The sequence below is a fragment of the Dama dama genome, chromosome 23, assembly GCF_033118175.1.
Source record: "Dama dama isolate Ldn47 chromosome 23, ASM3311817v1, whole genome shotgun sequence".
Classification (NCBI taxonomy): domain Eukaryota; kingdom Metazoa; phylum Chordata; class Mammalia; order Artiodactyla; family Cervidae; genus Dama; species Dama dama.
Genome location: NC_083703.1, coordinates 60416768 through 60437830, shown reverse-complemented (window position 1 = coordinate 60437830; position 21063 = coordinate 60416768). Strand labels below are relative to the sequence as shown.

The window sequence follows — 21063 nt, the reverse complement described above, 5'->3', positions numbered from 1 at the left end:
GCAGCAGACTGCCAAACAGTGACCACGACCTTTTTTTGGTGCGAGTTTGGCTTTGGGAAGTGCTTTGGAGATTCTTATTGGTCTAATTACTGAGTTGGTCATTGCCACTTTTCGTCATATGTCACAATCTGATAGAGAAACAGTCCTTTGTTGTTGTATAGAATAAGAAAAGATGACACTTCGAAATGACGATTTTTTTGATTTGTGGTTAGGTCATGAGGCACCCACTTGTCGAGCTTTTTCACCTTTTCAATTTGCTTCAAAGGCCGAAAAACCATAGAACAGTCCATGTTGAGTTCTTCGGCAACTTCTCATGTAGCTGTAAGAGGATCAGCTTTGATGATGCTCTCAACTGGTTGTTGTCATCTTCTGACCACCAGCTCCTCATCTTCAAGGGTCTCATCTCCTTTGCAAAACTTCTTGAACCACCATTGTGCTGTATGTTCATTAGTAGTTCCTGGGCCAAATGTGCAAGTTGTGAGTTTTCTCTGCTGCTCTGCGGCCCATTTTGAACTCAAATAAGAAAATCACTCGAATTTGCTTTTTGTTTAATGTCATTCCTTTGGCCTAAAATAAGTATAAAGTAAATAGCAAGTAATAAACCATTAGCAAAAAAAATATGCATTATATAACAACATTTAAGAGCGTATTCCAATACCAAATGACAAAGTTCAAAAATGCAAAACTGCAATTACTTTTCACCAACCTGATTCTCTGTTTCTACATAGTTCAAGTTTAAGATTTCACTTGTAAGTGAGAATATACAGTACTGTCTTTGTTTGATTTATTTCACATAACATAATGCCCCTCAAAGTCCATCCATATTGTCATAGACAGCAGTATTTCTTTATTTTTTTAAAGCTGATTATTATTCCATTGTGTATAATAATGTATTTCTTTATCCAGTCATCTGCCGATGGACACTCAGGCTGTTTCCATGTCTTGGCTGTTGTAAACAATGCTGCAATAAACATGAAGGTGCAGATATCTCCTTGAGATTTATTTTATTTCCTTCAGTTATATACCTAGAAGTGGGGTTGCAGGATCATCTAGTAGTTCTGTTTTTATTTTTTCAAGGAACCTCCATACTGTTTTCTGTTGTGGCTGCATGAATTTACAGACCTACCAACAGTGCACATGGGCTGCCTTTTCTTCACATTCCCACACACCCACACTTAACGCCTGTCTTTTTGATAGCAGCCGTATGATATATGGCCTTGTGGTTTTAATTTGCATTTCCCTAATGACTGGGCTTCCTATGTGGTATACAGTTGGTAAAGAATCCACCTGGCAATGCACGAGACACAAGAGATGTGGGTTTAGATCCCTGGGTCGGAAAGATCTCCTGGAGTAGGAAATGGCAACCCACTCTGGTATTCTTGCCTGGAGAATCCCATGGACAGAGGAGCCTGGCAAGCTACAGTCCATGGAGTTGCAAAGAGTTGGACACGACTGAGCATACACATACGATGATTAGTGATGTTGAGCACCTTTTCATGTACCTGTGTGTCTTTTTCGGAAAAACATAGTTTCAGTTCCTGTGTCCATTCTTAATAGAATTGTTGGGTTTTTTGCTATTGAAGGGTATGATGCTGTATATTTCTTATTTCTTTCACTCTCTTCTTTTTTAATGTTTATTCTTATTTATTTATTTGGTTGAGCCAGGTCTTAGTTGTGGCTCGTAGGATCTTGGAACTTCGTTGTGACATGTGGGATTTTTTTTTTTCTTTTCTTCTTCTTCTTCTTTTTTTTTTTTTAGTTATGACATGTGAACTCAGTTACAGACTGTGAGATCTAGTTCCCTGACCAGGGATGGAACTGGGGCCCCCTGAATTGGGAGCGCAGAGTCCCAGCCACTGAACCACCATGCGAGTCCTCACTGAATCTCTTCTGATTCTCTGTTTATGTGATTAGATTAGACTTATGTGATTAGACTTATGTGATTAGATTGGGTCCATTCAAGTAATCCAAAGTAACCACCCTATTTAAGATCTATAACCTTAATTCTATCAGGGGGCATCCTCAGGGATACCCACCCGCTGCCAACCCTAGGCAGAGTCGGGAGTCCTGATCTCATTCTTTTGGGAAATGGCCTTGGTTGGCCCATAAAGACATCATGTGACTTGGGTCAGCCTTGCAGAGCGGGCCTGAGGTTAAGGGGCATTCAGGGTCTATAGCAGATATTCTCACCAAGTGGAAGCTTTTTAATGAAAATGATGGAACGCTCACTGCTTGCAGGTGCAAAGCTAATTAATCCTCACCAGAACCCTGAAAGGGTGGGGCTTTTTTTGTCCCCATTGTATAGAGGAAGAGACCAAGGAGAGCTGACTTGTGCAAGGTAACTTAAAGGCTGTCAAGGTCACAGGACTCCCAAGGAGGTGGGTGGAAGCGAAACCACAGGGAGGGCTGTCAGATGGAGGTGACTTTTCCAGATACCAAGTCACTGCCCTCCCACTCGTCCTTGACAGAATGTACTAGTATGGCTAACACTGCAGGCTACCCGCTCTTGTGCATCTGCTTCCTGTGTGTGTAATTAATCTTGGAGCGTCTTCCCACATCAGTACAGAGACACGGTCTTGGTGCTCATCATCCACTCCAGTATCTTTTGTGGGTGGAATGACTAGAAATAATCCAAACGCCCTTGGAAGGGCAAATACAAATAAAAACATTGCTTCCTGGCGCCAAAAAGGGAAAGAGACATCCCTGCTCCTTTTTCTTAGAGCATTTACTTTAGAAAACTTGTAAATTTTTTCTCCGCTCCTTTTCCCTTGTATATGAGTCTTTTTTAAAAAGCTGAATAAGCCTCTTGTCAGTTTTTCTATCCAGGAATGTTTTTCTCAAGGATGCAGGACTCCTCTGTTTGCAATGTAAATATCAGGAAGCCAGGCCCCCTGCACCCACACTCCGTTCCAGGTGAGGAGTTAATTTCAAGGTTTGGATCCAAATTGCAATGCCACCTTCACAGAAAGATATGAATTCTTCTTTCCTGTGGATAAGGACAATTAGCTAAGAGCCAGCCACCCCAAATGCCAGCTGAGTTCAGGGTGACCAACCGTACTATCTAGTTCTCTTTCTTGAGGACAAGTTGTCATTTGAGAACCTGGATGTAATGTTAACAGGTTGTGTCTGCTGGGCTTTGTAAAAGGGTGGAGTTTCTTTCCACCTCTGCGGTCTCTTTAGCAGACTGTCTGTGATGTGTACCACAATCACATTGAACATATATTCAATAATCAAACTGTTTTCTGCTTTTGTGGGAGGTTTTTGGGTTTGGTGGGAGATTTTTAAAATTTTGTCTCCAACACCTTCAAAGGCCTCTCTACAGAGGGCTGGTTGAACAAATCTGGCAGCTCCACACAGTGGAATACTATGCAGTCATGACAAAGAATGAGAAGACTACATTTTCACTGTTGCGTGAAAATGCAAAGTACACAGTGATTTACTATTCTTTACGTAAAAAGACTCTATATTTGAATTTGTTTACATTTGCATAATCTCTGGAAGAATAAACAAGGAACTGATAAAAGTGCTCATGTGCATGTTCAGAGGAGCTGGACAGAGCAGGAAATGGAGAGGGATGGAATTTCTTTTTTGCTAAATATAATTTTTTATTTTATGATTTTTGAAATATGTGACTTTATATTATCTATTCAAAATAAAAAGGAGGAGTGGTGGCAAGCAAACAAAACAAACCTGTGAAGAAAAGAAGTCCCAGGATCAGACCTTCTCTAAGCCCTTGATTCTGTTTATTTCTGAGCTCAGCCTTCACTTTAGAACCAACTGAAAGCTGATTATATTGAAACATTTTTTTTGGCATTCATGTTGGACTTTCTCTAGAAGGATGACCTTAGTGTAAAAACAAGGAATATCTTTATTTATTTATTTTTTTAAAAAGATAAAACCAAAAATCAGGTCGCTAACACACTCCTCCCCACTCTCCTCCTCCCTCCAGTTCAGAGGACTGCCTTCCAGTTCAGAGTCAGCCAGTGAATGGGGTGGGGGAACTCATATTCAGAGTCTTGCTGTGGCCCCTCCACCCCAATGCTCTCCTTCTGCCTCTTAGGAGGTAGTTTACTCTCCAAAGAGTGAGCCTTCCTGGATCAGCAGGGGTAACAAGAAGGGGTACATGGGGTACAATGTTCCTCCATACTGGGAAGCCAAGATGAGAGAGAGTCCACCATTAGACATCTGTCTTCTAGAAGCTTCTCTGTGAGAACAGGGGTGGAAAGGCTATGGAGAAGGGGACATCTCTCAACCCTTCTAGCCACTTCTAGGCTTTGTTGATTGTCACTCCTGTTATTATTCTTGGTCATCAGATCAGGACATGCTGGGTGCTTCTCCCTTTTATCCCTGTGCCAAACCTATAACATAGGTGCTAATAATTCCCATTTTGTGGAGGAGGAAACAGAGGCACATAGCAATCAAGTGAGTTCCCCAAGGTCACATGGCTTGTAACAGGCGGCTCACCCTCCTAGCTGTTCCCCTTCTAACACCATCCAGCTGGGTGCTGCAGAACTGTTGAGGTAAAAAATATTCACAATCTAAAAGTTGAAGAGTTATGTTTTATTCAGCGGGAATTTTTAGGACTTCAAGCCTGGGAGGCAGCATCTCAAGTAACCCTGAGAGAACTGCTCCGAGAAGGTTGGTGGGGGGAGCTAGGATATAGGAGTTTTGTCACAAAGGGCAGGTAGTGGAAGCATCAATAGATTACTGTTAATGAAAGAAAACCAGAACTTGCAAGTTAAGCAATTCAGCACTTTTCTATGTATTTAGCAAGAGTCTGGGCTCACTGAAATCATCCCTCTGATATTCACCTCAGCTCTCTGGGGTCAGTATCCTGTGTTTTCATATCCTGAGTTTCCTCAGGGCTCACTGGCTCATGTTGGACATCTGCAATCGCTGGTGGCTGTGATATCCTTTGTTTACTGATATGGCAGAAAATAGTTCATTTCTCACAGTCATCTCTCAAGAGCTGAAACGAGATCTGAGAAGCTAGAACTGCAGGCACAGTGACAGAGTTGGGGTGGGCTGTGCTTTGCATTTCCACGTCCCCTGGGAGGCCCACACCATTCCCCACCTTTCCGGAGAGGACTCAGGCTCTGTCTCACTGCTCTCTACCACTGGCTCTGTGACCTTGGGCACACACCTTGCCTCGAGGTGTCCCAGTTTTCAGGAGTTAGTAATGAGGGCGGGGCCTTATGATGGATCGCGTCCCTTCAGCTGGTTTAGGCGGAGCACTGCAGGCTGCAGAAGTCAGCGGATGAGAAGAGCCTCAACACGTTGACCAGCGGGAACATGACAACCGCTCCCAGGAGCGAGCCCAGCTGCACCGCCGCCCCGCACCACAAGAGGGCGCTGCGGCTGTGGTCGCGTAGGATCACACCCAGCATCACCTTGACGTAGCTCAGACAGCCAATGAACAGCACCCAAGAAGCCACCTGCAGAGACAGGTTGGGAGAGATGCTGAGTGAAGATGACTTTGGGGTGAGCCCCAGGGGCAAAGGGTGCTTCTAGGGTGACCTAACATGGCTAAGAGAACCCCATGGAAAAGCCTCTAAGTGCAAGGAGAGCTAATGGGGCCCCCTGAGTTGACTTCCCAAGGATAAAGGAGAACCCAATGGCATTCTGTCCCCCATGATCAAGTCGGGACTTCCCTGGTAGCTCAGCTGGTAAAGAATCTGCCTGCAATGCAAGAGAACCCAGTTCGATTCCTGGGTAGGGAAGATCCCTTAGAGAAGGGATAGGCTACCCACTCCAGTATTCTTGGGCTTCCCTGATGGGTCAGAAGGTAAAATAATCTGCCTGCCATGCGGGAGACCTGGGTTCGATCTCTGGGTAGGGAAGATCCCTTAGAGAAGGGATAGGCTACCCACTCCAGTATTCTTGGGCTTCCCTGATGGGTCAGAAGGTAAAATAATCTGCCTGCCATGCGGGAGACCTGGGTTCGATCTCTGGGTTGGGAAGATCCCCTGGAGGAGGGTATGGCGCCCAAAGTTGCCTGGAGAATCCCCACGGACAGAGGAGCCTGGTGGGCTACAGTCCATGGGATCACAGAGTCAGATACAGCTGAGTGACTAAGTACAGCATAGCATGATCAAGTCAGGGGCAACTGGGAGAAGGCTACTGCTGACATGCACATAGTGCAGAGTATGGCGTTCATGGGAGAGGCTGGACTCTTAACCTCGGACCAGCCAACTAAGCTTCTCAAGCCTTTGTTCCCCAATGAAAGCATCCCTCCTCCCCCCACTCCCACCTTGGGCTTCCTGAGCGAGTAACCACAAAGCACTTGGTCAATAGAAGGAGCTATACTCTGGATTTCCTAGGCCTTGGCTAGGTAGGGGTGGGAGGGGGATAGCGCCGCAGTCGACACTCACGATGAGGACTTCTCCGCCCCAGTGGCCCTGCATGAGGGGGCAGGGGCTCATCACAGCCATGGCCATGTTGTAGGCTCCGAAGCTGGTCCCGAGCACTGCGAGGACTCCCAGGAATGGCAGAGACCTAGGACAGAGTTTGGGGGGTGGGCATGATTGGAAGAGGTGAAAAGCCTGAACCTCTGCCCCTACTCCTCCACCTGGCCTGAGCTCCAGGGGGCCACATGGAGTCATCAGCTTCTCCAGGTTTAGAGGTTAGACCCATGTGGAAACTTCCAGGCTACCCAGTTCAAGTGCATCAGTGAGGTTCCTGAGGTCAAGACTGGCACAAGTCATCCTGAGTACTAACAGCAGAGCCCAGCATCCCAGCAGGAGAAACAGAACAGATTCTAGGGCTACACAAGCCTGGTTCAAATACCAGTTCCTCCTGCAAGACTGGGCCCTAAGCCTCAGTTTCTTCACCTGTGAAATGAGTCTTGTGGGGCTGGGAGAATGCACGGGCGCAGAGTGTGTATGGCCTGGCCCTGGTTGTGGGCCCACCTGGTACCATCTGTTGCTATTTCCTCCTGCAACACCTCCCACCCACTCCAGGAAGCTGGGCAGATGAGTGGGAGGCTCGGATCATGGCACCGTGACTGTAGGGTGTGCCGTGCGACCTCGGGTGACCCCCCTCCCTCCAGCCTCAGCTTCCGGGTCCACAAGGTGAGATTCACATGATCTGGGGGCCCTGGTAGCCAGCTCAGAGGCTCTGGTGGCCTTCCAAGTAGGCCCTCTGTCTGACCACTGAGGACACCATCCTTCATGTGAGGCCTTTTCCCTGGGATCTCCCCATCCACACTGACAGGTTAGAGTGGAGGGCTGCCTACCTCTAAGGACACTTTCTGTCTCAGGATTCTTGGGTTCTGGGACTCTCAGGCTCTGTATTTCTAACATTCTGGGCATCTCAGAGTCCACAGATCTGCAGCCTCTGGTCTGTTCCCTCAGAGATCTCCAGCTTCACTCCACAGTTTTCCAGCCCAAGGGAGAAAACTCAGCTTTCTGGCAAACTGACATCTGCCCAGCTCTCCCATCCTCATGATCCCTCCTTCCCTGGTAGGGGATGGGGGTAGGGTGGGCAGAACTAGGGGAGGTGGGGATGGCAGGTGGGGATGGGCAGGGCTCAGAGGCAGTGAAGACAGGCAGGCCAGAGGAGCAGGTGGGAGGCAGGGGGGGACCTAAACTTTCATGACCCCAAGGTGGGTATTTCTCCTGTGGGGTCTGAAGCCCCTGCATCAGAACCACTTAGGTTGCTTATTAAAATTTGAAACCCCAGGTCTCCATCTAGGCTGACTCAATTTGCATTTTATCAATCTGCCCAGCCATTCTTCTAGAATTGCAGCGGTAAGAGGGCCAGTGTGGGCCGCAGGCAGGAGGACAGGACTCAGATCCTGGGAATTAGACCAGAGCGAACGCCGTCTCCGAGCCTCAGGGTTTCTATTTGTAAATAGGAGCCTCGCTTCCTGTCTGCTTATTCCTCCTCATGGGCCAGTGGTGGCGAATGTAGACCTGACATGTGCCAGGCCCTCGGTGCTCTAAAAGCTTTACAAAATTAGCCCCCAGCAACCCAAGAAGAGCTATTATTCTCCCCATTTTCCAGATTAGATTCCTGAGGCACAGAGAGGAGTCCAGTATCACAGAGCTAGCAAGTGGCAGAGCCGGGATTTGAACCCAGGCAGCGGAGCCCCAGACACCACGTTCTTAACTATCCCACCTCCAGCCTGATAGGTAGGCGCGGTGCATTCTGGGTTCTGACACGAAGCGCTCCCCCAACCCGAGCTCTCCAGGGCCAGGTGAGGGCAGACCTGTTAGGCAGAAAAACGGAGAGGAAGCAGGCGAGAGGGTTGGCAATGGAGCTGAGGGTGGCCGACAGGTGGTAGGCCACAGGCCCGTAGGACAGGCAGGAGTAGGTCTGCACCGCGGGCAGCACGCCATTGGTGAGCGCGTTCACAAAGGCCACCAGGACGTAGATGAAAGTCAGGCGGGCCGGGTGCTGGGGGGCCGTCTTCTCCTCCAGAGGGTCCTGGGCCTTGCCGCTGTCCTCTGGGGGACCCAGGTCCTTCCCTTCCTGCGGCCGGATGGAGTAGAGGGTGACCTGAGAGGTGAGGAGGTCTTCTATGGAGGCTTCCCAGCGCTTGGGTTGACGCTGGAGGAAAAAGAAGGCGGCGAAGCAGCAAGCCATCATGCAGGAGAGCAGGAGGAAGAAGACCAAGGGCGGGAAGTTGGCGGGCAGGTAATGGCTTTCCAGGCGGATCGCGGAGGGTGCTGTCCCAGCGAGCTCAGACACCAAAGTGCTGCCAGCTCCCTGGGAAAGACAAAACAAGGGCCAGTCAGATCCCTGGGTGATTTTTTTTTTTTTTTAACAAACTGAAGGTTTGTGGCAACCCTGTGTCGAGCAAGACTATTGGTACTTTTTCCAACAGCATTTGCTCACTTCCTGCCTCTGGGTCACATTTTGGTAATTCTTGAATTATTTCAAACCCTCCACTAGCAAAAAGATTATGACTCGCTGAAGGCTCAGATGATAGTTGATTTTTTTTTTTTTTGGCTTCCCCACACAGCTTGTGGGATCTTCATTGCTTAACCAGGGTCCTTTGAACCCAGACCCCCTAAAGTGGAAGCTGAGTTCTAAGCTCTGGATCACCAGGAAATTCCTAGATGGTTAACACTTTTTAGTAATAAAATATTTTAAAATTATGGTATGTACATTGTTTTTTTAGACACAGTGCTATTATACACTTAATAGACGACATATAGCATAAACATAACTTTTATAGGCACACAAGAAATTTGTGTGACTTTTTTATTGAGATATTTGCTTTATCGTGGTGGTCTGGAACCAAATCTGCAATTCTCTCCGAGGTCTGTGTGTATACAATAAATACTAGGCATTATCATTATTATGTAAGTGATGGATAATATACGCACAGCTCCTATGGTGAGGATAATATATGCTCACACTGACTCACTCACTGGGCAGCAGCACTGGGTCAGTATCAGCTTGTGTGTGTCTTCTGACAGCATCGTGCAGTCCCCATTTTACAGAGCACGGAGGTGTCAGGACAGAAGCTACAGCTCCGCCCACTCAATGCCCTCCAGGGCTGGCAACTGAAAATATGCATATTCAGAGATGGGGCTGGCTTGAGACAGAACAGCTCCATCCAAAGGCACCCTGCGGCGACTGTTTTCAAGAGATATCATGCATCTAGATTTATGTGAAATTTCAAAACATTCGAATGTTATTAACTAATTCAAACTCTCAAAAAAAAAATTTTTTTTTTTGCCTGCTATGGCAGCCCAGGCCACTGGTTTGCAACCATTGCTGCACTGCTGTGGTTTGGATAATATCAGATGTATATATTGTCCCATGTCCAGTGAGAAAGTTTGATGCTGTAAACACATGGGGTAACGTCTAAACGTTTATCAACATCTAAAGTCTGTGGTTCTCAGCCTTGGCTGTACATTAGTGGCACCTGGGGAATTTTCAATAAATACAAATTCACAATCCCTTATCTGCAACTCTAAAATCCGAAAGGCTCTGAAAGTCAGAATGTTTTCGTGACTCGGTTGACAGCAACATTTGAACTAGATATGAAGCTGTTTATAGCCCTCATCTGCCTATGGGGCATGAATGCCCTGGGCTGTGGGCTGTGGGGATTGCCGTGTCACAGGCCCTGTCTTAGACGTGGGGTAAGTGTGTTCTACAATCTGAAACTCCAGATTTCAAAATACACCTGACCGCAAGGATTTCAGAGGAGCCCCACCCTAGATATGTGTGCATCTCAGCAGCGCCCCCAGGTGATCGAAAGTGGTGTCGGGTCAAGAACACGGGCCTACCCAACATCTAGGAAACACCAGCCCTCGGTAAGACCTTGCTTGTGACCTAGGACAGAACTGCAAAGACCCTGGGTGATGCCAGGTACCTGTGGGCTGTCCACGTTCCTGGTGGTCTCAGAGCTTAGGGTGGTGGCCGATATCTCCGTGACGTTGACGCAGGTGGTGAGACCCGAGCCCTGGGCAAGAGCCACCAGTGCAGGCAGGAGGCCGCTGAGTCCTTCACCCACAAAGAAGGTGGTGAGGTAGTAGGTGGGCAGCCTGCTCATGAAGGGCAGGAAGGTGACAGAGGAGGTGCAGTCCACCAGGGCCAGGAAGAAGGTGAGGACTAGGAAGGCCATGCTGTGGCGGCTACCCAGCACCCAGGAAGTGACGTTCCAGAGGAAGGCGAAGAGGGTGCAGGCAATGGTGCCCACCCCCAGCACGGTGAAGACAACAGCCACCTCGGAGAGGCAGCCAGGCCGGAAGTGATGGAGCAGGGTGACCAGCAGGGGGCCGATGTTGGCCAGCTGGATGATCACTGTGAGGTAGGACGGCAGATACCAGCCCTCCGGTAGCTCCGTCACCAGCAGGGGCAGCTCCACCCAAAGCCCGTTGATGGCCACCCAGGAGCCCATCCCGAACGTGCAGACCAGCAGGTGTATCAGGAAGGCCATGGTGACGTCTGCCCTGGGCCGGAGGCAGCTCCCTCCCCAGATCAGCCTGCAGTGTGTTTGATAGAGAAGAATATCAGGTGAGCAATGTCAGGTGCATCGTATAGCAAAAGACTGTGCTTCTGGGCCCTGGGTTTTCTCTTATTATTCCCCTCTCCATGAACACGTTGGATTTTTACTAACAGAAGACATGGACAAATCCCTTTATAACTAACCTTTCAGCAGGGAAAGCTTTCCTAATCATGACTCCTAAATCCAGAGTCCACAAAAGAAAAATTTGATACTGAAGGAGGAAACAGACAGAACAGGCTCCATCTTGAAAGCAGGACTCCATCTTGGGCCAGACTGTGGACTTTGAGCTATGTGCCCAGTATCTGTGGAAATGACAGACCAACTGGAAAATCAGACCCCCCCTCCCCCAGATGGAAGAGCCCCAGGGCTCATACCTAGACTCTCTGTCACCTAAAAGAATACCCTAATTGTCTGTGTAACTGAATAGAATCATAAGTTCTATTATGCTTATTGGGTATGGCCAATATATGTGGGGTATGGCCACAGTTCTATTGATAATTGTCCACTGTTAACTACCTAGGCCTAAGGCATATGAACCATAGGTTAACTTTGATTGTATCTTTCTTTTCCTTTGTTCAGACTAGTTTAAGGGAATTTGGGGAGGTGGGTTTGGGTGTGTACACTTAGGGTATATAAGGTTTTCACAAAAATTGGTCAGGGTTCTTGGCTAAGAGGAGACTCTGCCTTGGGCCCACCGGTGTAATAAACTGCACTCCACTATCTGCGTTGTCCTTCTGAGTGAGTTTGTTTCCCGGAACGTATGGCTACAACAATAACATTCTACCGCATAAATATTAGAACACACAAAAGCAAGCAAATAAAACAGCCTCTGCAAAAAATGACAAAAAAATACCAACAAGAGGATCAAAAGACAGATGATTTCCTGGGGGGAAAATATTGCAATGTAAAGCACAGACAAAAAGTTCCTCTTCCTAATATGTCAAGAGTTTTTACAGATTAAGAACAAAAAGACCCAATAGAGAAGTTGACATAGGATATGAACAGGTCAGAGGAAAAAATACAAGCAAGTCTTAGACTGTCCCCTTCATTCACCATGGGAAACGTCAATCAACGATGACTCCATTTCTCACGGTGAGATTCTTCCAAAGCCATGAGATATACACGAAGTTACTATTTCTTGCAGCCTTGTTGATAACAGCAAAACATAAGAGACAACCTTTGTGCTATCCACAGAAGAGGGGCTAGTGTAAGAGATGATGGCCTGTTGGAATGGCACACACCTGTTACAAAGAGAGGGAGGTGGGAGAGCTCACCGGCTGATGGATAGCGACAGGCCTCAAGGCTGAGTTGATAAGTGAACACCACCAAGGTAGGTGGACAGTGTGTGGTGTTTTGGACTTAGGGGAAGAGGAGGAAGAATATATTCTCTTTGCTTGTATTTTCGCAAAGCAGACTTTGAAGGACACATAGAAACTGCCGGGATGTTTGCAGCATCTCAGTGTAGATCTTTTTATATAATTTTGATTTGTGAACCATGTAAATACATCACACTATCTGTTACAAAAATATGGTTATCTGATATAAGATTCCAGTCTGGAGTTTTTCTTCTCAAATTATAGAGCTCCATCTCTGGACAGGCCCTTGGAGACCACCTGACTGTAGCCCTCTAGAGCCATGCTGTGATCTGTTTAAGTGAAGTGAAGTGCAAAACAGTTATGTCTGACTCTTTGCAACCCCATGGACTATACAGTTCATTGGATTCTCCAGGCCAGAATACTGGAGTGGGTAGCTGTTCCCTTCTCTAGCGGATCTTCCCAACCCAGGAATCAAACCTAGGTCTCCTGCATTGCAGGCAGATTCTTCACCAACTGAGCTGCTAGGGAAGCCCAAGAATACTGGAGTGGGTAGCCTATCCCTTTTTACCACCTTCCCAATTACCTGTGTCACACCACCTGTGCTGTTACCCTCAGTCTACGAAAAAACATCGGAGAGGGTTTGTCAACTGAAAAAAAAATCAGCATCTCACAACATAGGAGCAGTGAGTTTCAGCTTTATTCAGGGACCCTATGAAGGAAAGCTATGACCAACGTAGACAGCATATTAAAAAGCGGAGATACCACTTTGCTGGCAAAGGTCCAATTGTGGTGTTGGAGAAGACTTGAGGGTCCCTTGGACAGCAAGGAGATTAAACCAGTCAATCTTAAAGGAAATCAGACCTGAATATTCACTGGAAGGACTGATGCTAAGCTGAAGCTCCAGTCCTTTGGCCACCTGATGCAAAAAGCCAACTCATTGGAAAAGACCCTGATGCTAGGAAAGACTGAAGGCAGGAGGAAAAGGGATGACAGAGGATGGGATGGCTGAATGGCATCAACGACTCAGTGGACATGAGTTTGAGCAAACTCTGGGAGATGGTGAAGGACTGGGAAGCCTGGTGTGCTGCAGTCCATGGGGTCACAGAGTCGGAACGACTCAGCGACTGAGCAACAGCAATGTGAGGATTGTAGCCTGGGAGACAGCCTCTCAGGTCTGAGGAACTGCTCCAAAGAGGTAAGGGAGGAGCCAGGATACATATGAATTTGTTGTTGGGAGTTACATGTGGTCATATATAAGTCTAGGTAAAGGATTAATGCCAGTCACACACCCACACACACAGGCACAAACTCAGCTAGCTCAAGTTAATGATTTTAGTGCTTTTCAATGTAAGGGAAGATACAGGATGTCTGGGTCACTGGAATTCTTCCTTTGGTTTGCATCTTAACTGTCTGGGGGCTGTATATCCAGAACAGAATGCTTCATGCTGAGTGCTTTTCCATCCTGAATTCCCCTCAGGAAGCACTGAGAGTCAACTGCTGTGGGTTCTAACTTAGTCCTTGTAGAGCTGGGGTGTCAGGCAACACTCTTTGTTCACAGATTTGAGTGAGTGACTGGTGGCAGCTGCCTGGACTTGAATCCAGGTCTGCCTCTTAGCTAACTGACTGATTTGGGGTGACCAAGTTTGCCTCCCTCTACCTCATTTTACCCCCTCTGTAAATCAACCTCATGGCTTGTAATGAGATGCAGCGTTAAGGAGTATATGTTGTCTTAACAGTACCAGGCACATAGAAAGTGCTCACTAAGGGTTTGCTGTTATAGTTATTATTTTTTTCTAATTTGCTGAAAATTAACATATGAATATTAAAATTACTAAAGGATAAAAGAAAGTTCCCCTGGAGGTACTGCCTGAAATCACTGCTGGCACAGGTACCATTTTGGAGAGAAATGTTGACAGGTCCAATCACATCCTTTTTACAGATGGGGAATGGGGTGGGGTCTGCGGGGGTGGAGGGCCTCTCCGGAGGCTGGTGATGGAATTGGAGTGGGTCCTCCGCAGCAGATGGCTCCACCCACCTCTCCCCAGAACCCTGATCTCTTGGTTCTGCTCAACTCACACGGTCAGCCTTTAACTCCTTGTCTCTCTTCTAGAGCATGCCAGAGCAGCCCCTGTGGGGTGGAAGTTCCTTTCCAGGTTCCCATACATAGAGCTGACCCTCCAACCCCAGACTCTCTTCCTCTGAAACCCAATCCTCTCTGGGAGGTGGAATGCAGCCAGACCTGCTTTCAGTTCTATTTCACCACCTCCTGTGTTGGGGCCTCAGGCGAGTCACTAAAGCTCTGCTTCCTCAGCAGCAAAGCTGGCCCCACTGACAGCCCAGGTCAAGCCCTGGCTCTGGGCGTGCCCAGAGGACCCACAGAGAGAGGGCAAACTTTTGTCTTAGCCTGGCTGGGGCATCATCTTTGCGCCCATCCACATCTCAGCTTTCTGCAGGACTCTGCCCCCAAACCCCACTGGCTGCCGGCCCCGGGCCCCGGGCCCCTCCGTTCGGGGTTCTCCTGGGGTGGGTGTGTCCTGGTACATTTGCCAGGGAGACTGAAGCCCCTGGAGGGCAGGGACTGCTTTGGAATTTCGCCTTCCGAAAGTGGTGGAAGAGCCTTTACAGATGACCTAGCTCCAGTTTGTGAACTGGTAACTCCCGGGCTGCAGGCAAGCAGCAGATGTGTTATTTTGATGTGGGGCGAGTTGTAAATAATTAGTTACTAACATCTGCAAGTTAGGAAGGATTTGGCATACAAAACTCAGGATTTCTGGCTTCTCTAGAATATTCTGGAAGACAACACTGGGTCAGTATGCCTACATGGCAACAATCACCCTTGGCCCTGTTTAACTTAGGGCACCCACCTGGGACCCTCCAAGCCCGGTACACTGCAAACCCTGATTAAGCCTAGCCCTCATTTTTGAGAGCAAGATGTGGCTTGCTCTGGATCCCGTCCTAGTAGGGGATAAGGTGTGGGCTGGGATCCAACCTTGGGCCTCTCTCTCAGATCTGGATTCAGGTCACTGCCTCCAGCCACCTTACTGCTCTTGCTGCACTAGTGTCTAGAGGCAGACGTCTGGGCTCAAATCCCGGCTTCAACCTTGCACTAATTGGCTTAACTTCTGGTGTCTGATTTCTCTTGTGCAAAATGGGAGGCTCCCAGTACCAACATCAGAGTTGTTATGACCATGAAACTTCCAAAATGCTCATATGATGCCTGATACATCGTATGTGTTCAATACATGTTAATGATCATGATTACTATTTCAAAAAATGTGGCAATTGCAAAACACAGTTATCCTGAACACTTCCTGATACCACAATACACATCATTTCTGAAGGCAGAATTTTGTCAGCACTTCCCCCTAAACAATCAACAGGCAGGGATATTTAGTCCCCTGCTTTGTGCCCAGTGCTGTGAGAGCTGCAAGCAGAAAAGACACAGGGGCTATCCCCAGAGAAAAGTGTGAGGAAGAGGTGGGTGGGAGGCAGGATCCAGATGCTTCATGGGCCAAAGCAGAGGCAGAGCTGCAGGTAGGGAGAAGGAGCAGTGGCTGGGGCTGGATGGAAAGGCAAGGTTCCCACCCTACGTTGGCCAAGGCAGGTGACTCACTGGCAGCAAAACAGAAGCAGTCTTTCCCCAGAGGATCAGTGGAGCAGAGGAGGGAAAAGACCTCTTTCAAAAGCCAGCAGTTCATTATACCTTCTCAGCAGCTCACCGTACAGTCCAAGAAGGCCCAGAAATAGGTGCTGGCTGCTCACTCCCACCTGAGACCAGAACCTGTTATAAAGCAGGCAGAATCTCACTGAAAAAAAGCTGACCCACATCAGCTCAGGTAGAGTTCTGCCTAGGATGAGTGAAACACTTTGGAAGGAAAGAAAAGATAGAGCGTTGATATTCCAAGACCAAGGCTACTAGCTGCTTCCCACCAGCCACTCTTTCTTCTTTCATTATTACCAAGACTAGATTTTTGTTTGGACAAATGGCCACTGAGCTAAAGGACCACATTTTTCAGCTTCCTTTGTAGCTGGACATGGCTCTTGAACTAAGACCAGGCCAATAAGGTTGCAAGAGACTTTGAAAAAATCTTCTTAAAGGGAATGTGCTCTTTTGTTCTTCCTTCATCCTGCTATCTGGAGTTTAGATGTGATAGCCAGAATGCCAGCAGCCATTTTGCACAAATGGGAGATGGCGTTGGGGCTAGACGGAGACTAGATCCCTTCTCAGGCATAGAACTGCCATACCAACCCTGTTTTGCCCCCTGCTGGACTATTTTGCTTTTTTTTTTTTTTAAACTTTTATTTTGTATTGGGGTATAGCTGATTAACAATGTTTTGATAGTTTCAGGTCAACAGTGAAGGCATTCGCCCACACCATTTTGCTTGTTTAATGTTGTTGTTGATAAGCTTCTACATTGTTTAAGCCACTCTTATTTTTTATAAATAACAAAACACTGGCTAACTGGGCAGAGATATATGTTCAAGAATGTATACTGATCAGTGATGGTAAGCAAAAACTAATGAATACACTGATCTCATTTACTATTAATGCCCTGACTCAGAAACTCAGGTCCTGCCTCAATTAGGATCTGATCAAAAACCAAAATCAAACGAAATGAGTTGTTGAGACACACCTTAAAGAGATACCAAAAGGCACAGGTTAGGAGTAAATGTGGGGCGAAGGTCTTCCAGAAAAAATGCAGTGAAAGAGAGAAAGACACGGAGGGAGGGAGCGGTAACTCTCACTATGGAATCTGATGGCAAAAATCAAAAGTGTAAACCGAGACTCAGAGTCATTTTATATTGATAAAGACTGATTCATAATGGAGTCAAAACAGTAGTGAGTATCTGTATTCTGAATCACTTTCTCCACAAGCCTCAGACATACTAGGGGAGACGGACAGAAGAATAGTAAATGGTGGGGTTTTGACTCACTGTTTCAGGCCTTGAGAGCAGAAGGTATAAAATAAGCAAGGATTTAGAGGAGGCAATAAGTGGTATACCTATTAAGGAGGAATAAGTAAATAATTAAAGGGAGGAGGGGAATTGGCAGAAGATGGTTACCTTTTATCACCTGAACAGCTATAAAACTATGAGGTCAGCAAGCTGGCCAGTTACACATTTACAAATAAGTAGTTTTCCTACATAGAACCAGTAAGAACATAAGATAGGGTAGTCATTTGGGAAAAATAAATAAAGCTGAATCTCTTTCTTATCTCTTACCCAGTCCCCACCCCATCAAGAGAAAACCAATTTCAGCTGGATCAAATGTTTACATATTTTTTAAATTAAAAAAATCATAAAAGTACTCCAAAGAACATATACACAGAAGGAATAGCTTGTGCAAAGGTCCTGGGGGCAGGAATGAGCCTAGGCTAGTGTGGCTGAAACAGTGGGCTTAATGGGGAGCAGAGGGCAGACCGGGGAGTTAAGGAGCCTGAATTTTATTCATGTGCAGTGGGTCCCATGCACTGAAAGCCCCAATCCTCATGGCCCACAGAGATGAGTTCTCTGGGTCCTGAGGCAGGTACAACTGCAGCTGTATACTTTGAGGGAAGTGATTTGGCTCTGCAAGTCTCTCTTTATTTGGAAACAAGTCACGGTGGTGTTATGGCCCAGCATGGCCCATCTCCTTTAGGGCTCCCCTGCTTATTCCCAGCCAGCCACACTACGTGCCACGTGCTCCTGGAGCCATCAATGGCAGTGGATGGTGGAGGTCCCAGACAGAGGTACCCGCCAGTGCAGAGGCCGGGTGGCTTCAGAGATCTCAGGAGTGGCTCAGAGTGCTGGGGATACTGTTTAAAAGTGCACATCTCTGTTATCTGTTTTACAGTGGCTTTGCAGTTCTTGTTCATTCATTTACCCGGTATTCACTGGATACTTGCTATGTGCTGGACACAATCTCTGCTCTCAGGAAAGTGGGGGATGAAACAGTCACTATGCAAAGTAGGAACATCGAGCTAGTCAGCTGGTGATAAGGGCTGTGGAGGGAAGGAGCTGTCAGGGGGAGCAGGCGGTCGGGGAGGGCAGCTGTCAGAGGGAACCTGAAGGAAGCCTGGGACTGAGCCATGTCAGGGGAAAGAGTAGTTGGGGGAGGGGACAGCAAGTGCAAAGGCCCTGGGGTGGGGCCTCACTTGTCCTGTCCCAGCCAGAAGCAGGTCTTGGTGTGGAAAGAACAGCCAGGAGGCTGATGTGGCTATCGCAGTTCCCATGGGGAGGAACTGGCAAGGTCATGGGGGGCCTTGTAGGCAAGAGTTTAGAGATTTTCTCTGAGTCAAAATCTTCCATTGCTGGGCAAGCTCTAATTTCATTTTAAATAGAATCCTGCTGGCTATTGTGAGGAGAGTAAGGAGAAACCAGGGTGGAATCAGGGATGAAACCTGTTAACCCCTTAGAAAGCTGGTGCAGTTATCAAGGGGGAACAGATGAAAACAGTAACAATAGTTACAACTACAACAAAGGCTGCCATTTCTTACTGCTTGTCTCTCCAGGCCCAGAGTTAAATACTTTACACAATTTATTGTCAAATCCTCTCAACAACCCTGGAATAAGTGTGATAATTGTCTCCATTTAATATAATAGATGAGGAAACTAAGGCTCAGAGAGGGAAAGTCATTTGCTGAGGTCACACAGCTGGTCATCTGGAAGCTGAGGTTTGAGCCCAGGTATATCTGTGGACCCAACCCTCTTAAGCAGCCTGAGTGGGGCCCTGGAGGGGAGGGGGTTAGAAAGTGGCTTCAGGGGCCAAGTTGAGCAGGATCGCTTTCCATTCACCTCCAGCCTCCCCAAGCACCTGGGCTGGAAAAGGGAGAGAAATGCGATCCAGGCCCTGGAGAACCTGGGAGAGACTCCAAACACATCTGTTTCCCAGGTCCTTCGGCGACTGTGGGAGACCAGAAACCTAAGGCTTTGAATGAGACCCTTGAAATTCTCCTACAGCAGGTGGGCAAACAGGCAGCGAAGCCAGAAGGACAGCCTCAAACAAAGGTATCTCTTTCCTTCAGATTCTTGCATAAAAAGCTGTGTCCCGGGCCCAAGGGAGTGAAGGGAAGAGGGAAGAGGGGCCACCCTCAGTGTGTGGGCTGGTCCATCTCCTTCCCCACAGGCAGGAAGGGCCTTGTCCAGCCTTGACCATCAGAGCCCCAGCCTCTAAGCCTGCACTGACCTGCTCTCTGCTTTCTTCTTTATGGCATCACTAGGCATTAGCTCAGGGATGGGAGTTTATCTGTGTCTATCTGTCGAGTGCCGTTTTCTCCCATGCGAGCCTGGCCCTGTCCACTCTCCCAGTGTCCAGATGACCACCTGGTTTGCAAAAGGCCAGGTCCCCCAACTGAGCCTGCCGCAGCCGTAGGGGTTAAGTCATCCAGGGCGGCTCGGACAGTGCCAGCTGACAGCATGGACGCTGACCACACACCGCTCCCAGACAAGGGTCTGAGTCAACATTACCCCAGGTTCCAGACTCCTTACAAGACTAGGGCGGTGAGGATGTGGTCCGGGCAGGAGTGAGATGGTGTTGAGTGAACAGAATACCTCTTCCTAGAGGAAGAGGTGGAGAAAAAAAGACAGAGACTGAGGCACAGAGGGGAAGAAAGAATCAAAAGCTTGAAGCAGAAGCAGGCAGAAAGAAAGACAGAGGCGGGGCAAAAGGAAGGGTTGCAGCAAGCAGGAGGTGGAGGCAGGGGAGAGGCCCGGGTGCGCTTGAGGCCTGGCCCGGGTCAGCCACCGCCCTGGCGCCCCGTGTCCACGTGCATCCAGAGGCCTTCGCTTGTCCTCTCCACCAGCTCCCCCGAGCCTCATCCCATCTCAGCGTTCCTGTCCCGCAGACGTGGGGGAACTAGGCCCAGGGAGAAAGCAGTGCTTGCCTGCGCCCTGTCCACCCCCAGCTCAGCCGGCCTTGTGCTTACCGGCTGTGCGTTGTCAAGCCAGCTGCTCCCGCTCTCTGGGTCTTGGTGTCTCCAAAGGGTCTAAAGATGCCCGGGCTTTTAGGGCTTTGCTTCAGGGAGGAAGCGAGAAGATAATGAGAGTGCAGCCAGCCAATGTGGACCATGAGTTCCCTTCCTCCCTCACCCCTCTCCCAAGGCCTGGAAGGGCTTCAGGCCTCCCACGGGGCTGACCTTGGCTGGGTTCCCCTCCCCTCAGTGCCCATCCCAGCCTCCGGCCCCGGTGCCAGGCAGGGGAGATTCCGGCCCCCACCTGGCAGGAACAGCTGTCTAGATGTCCCAGTGGCATGGAGATGCAGCTGGGCAGAGGTCTGTAGGGGCCCACTCATTTGGCCTGGGGAGGGGGGGTCTGGAGTCCACCCAGCCGGCTCAGGTTGCCCCAACTCCAACTGGACTAGCTCCAGCAGGGGAGGAGGCCCTTCTTCCCTCCTATCCCTTGGCCTCTGAGCCAGCAGCTGAAGTTAGGGGAAAGGCCGTGGGGCACCCGCTGTCCCCAGACTAGTGCCCCCACCTCGGCGCCCAGTGATCCTTGCCAGTGACTGGCTCCTGGTACTTGCTGCTCTGCCCTTAGCAGACCTGAGCTGCCTGCCCGACTCTGCCAGCTTACCTGCTGGTCCCGTTCTCAGGCGGCTCTGCATGGGAGGGGCCAGAGACAGCCGGGTTAGTATTAATCTGTCCCCGCCCCAAGGAGGGGGAAGGCGGGGTTGGGGGGGATGGTGGGCGGGGCTCACCAAAAGCCTACTGTGTGTCTGGAACCTGCCCAGCAGCCAATTCTGGTGACCCTGATGAGTCAGTTTAACAATAAAAGGCTCACATTAGCCAGTGTTTGAACCCCAGAAGACAA

At 48.6% G+C, this 21063-nt stretch overlaps 1 protein-coding gene across 2 annotated transcripts; it reads right to left on the bottom strand.

The window, feature by feature from the left end:
* Window positions 1-4540: 4540 nt before the first annotated feature.
* Window positions 4541-20853, bottom strand: SLC52A3 (solute carrier family 52 member 3). 2 transcript variants are annotated; one of them, XM_061125816.1, is made up of 6 exons: window positions 20827-20853; window positions 20184-20272; window positions 10328-10940; window positions 8210-8709; window positions 6372-6495; window positions 4541-5435 (listed from the first exon to the last, which is right to left on the bottom strand). In XM_061125816.1, exons 3-6 carry the CDS (start codon window positions 10892-10894, stop codon window positions 5223-5225), a joined length of 1404 nt encoding a protein of 467 aa, XP_060981799.1. In that variant the 5' UTR covers window positions 10895-10940; window positions 20184-20272; window positions 20827-20853; the 3' UTR covers window positions 4541-5222. The 2 variants fall into 2 exon arrangements, with proteins under 2 accessions (XP_060981799.1, XP_060981800.1); XM_061125817.1 differs by lacking the exon at window positions 20827-20853 and adding an exon at window positions 20731-20815.
* Between the last annotated feature and the right edge of the window lie 210 nt (window positions 20854-21063).

Excerpts from the sequence above, each read along its gene's own strand:
- SLC52A3 (XM_061125816.1), bottom strand. The coding sequence starts at position 10,894 with ATGGCCTTCCTGATACACCTGCTGGTCTGCACGTTCGGGATGGGCTCC. Across the intron at positions 8,710-10,327 it reads GGAACGTGGACAGCCCACAG|GGAGCTGGCAGCACTTTGGT; the intron begins GTACCTGGCATC and ends TGTCTTTCCCAG. Across the intron at positions 6,496-8,209 it reads TCCGTTTTTCTGCCTAACAG|GTCTCTGCCATTCCTGGGAG; the intron begins GTCTGCCCTCAC and ends ACTCTGTCCTAG.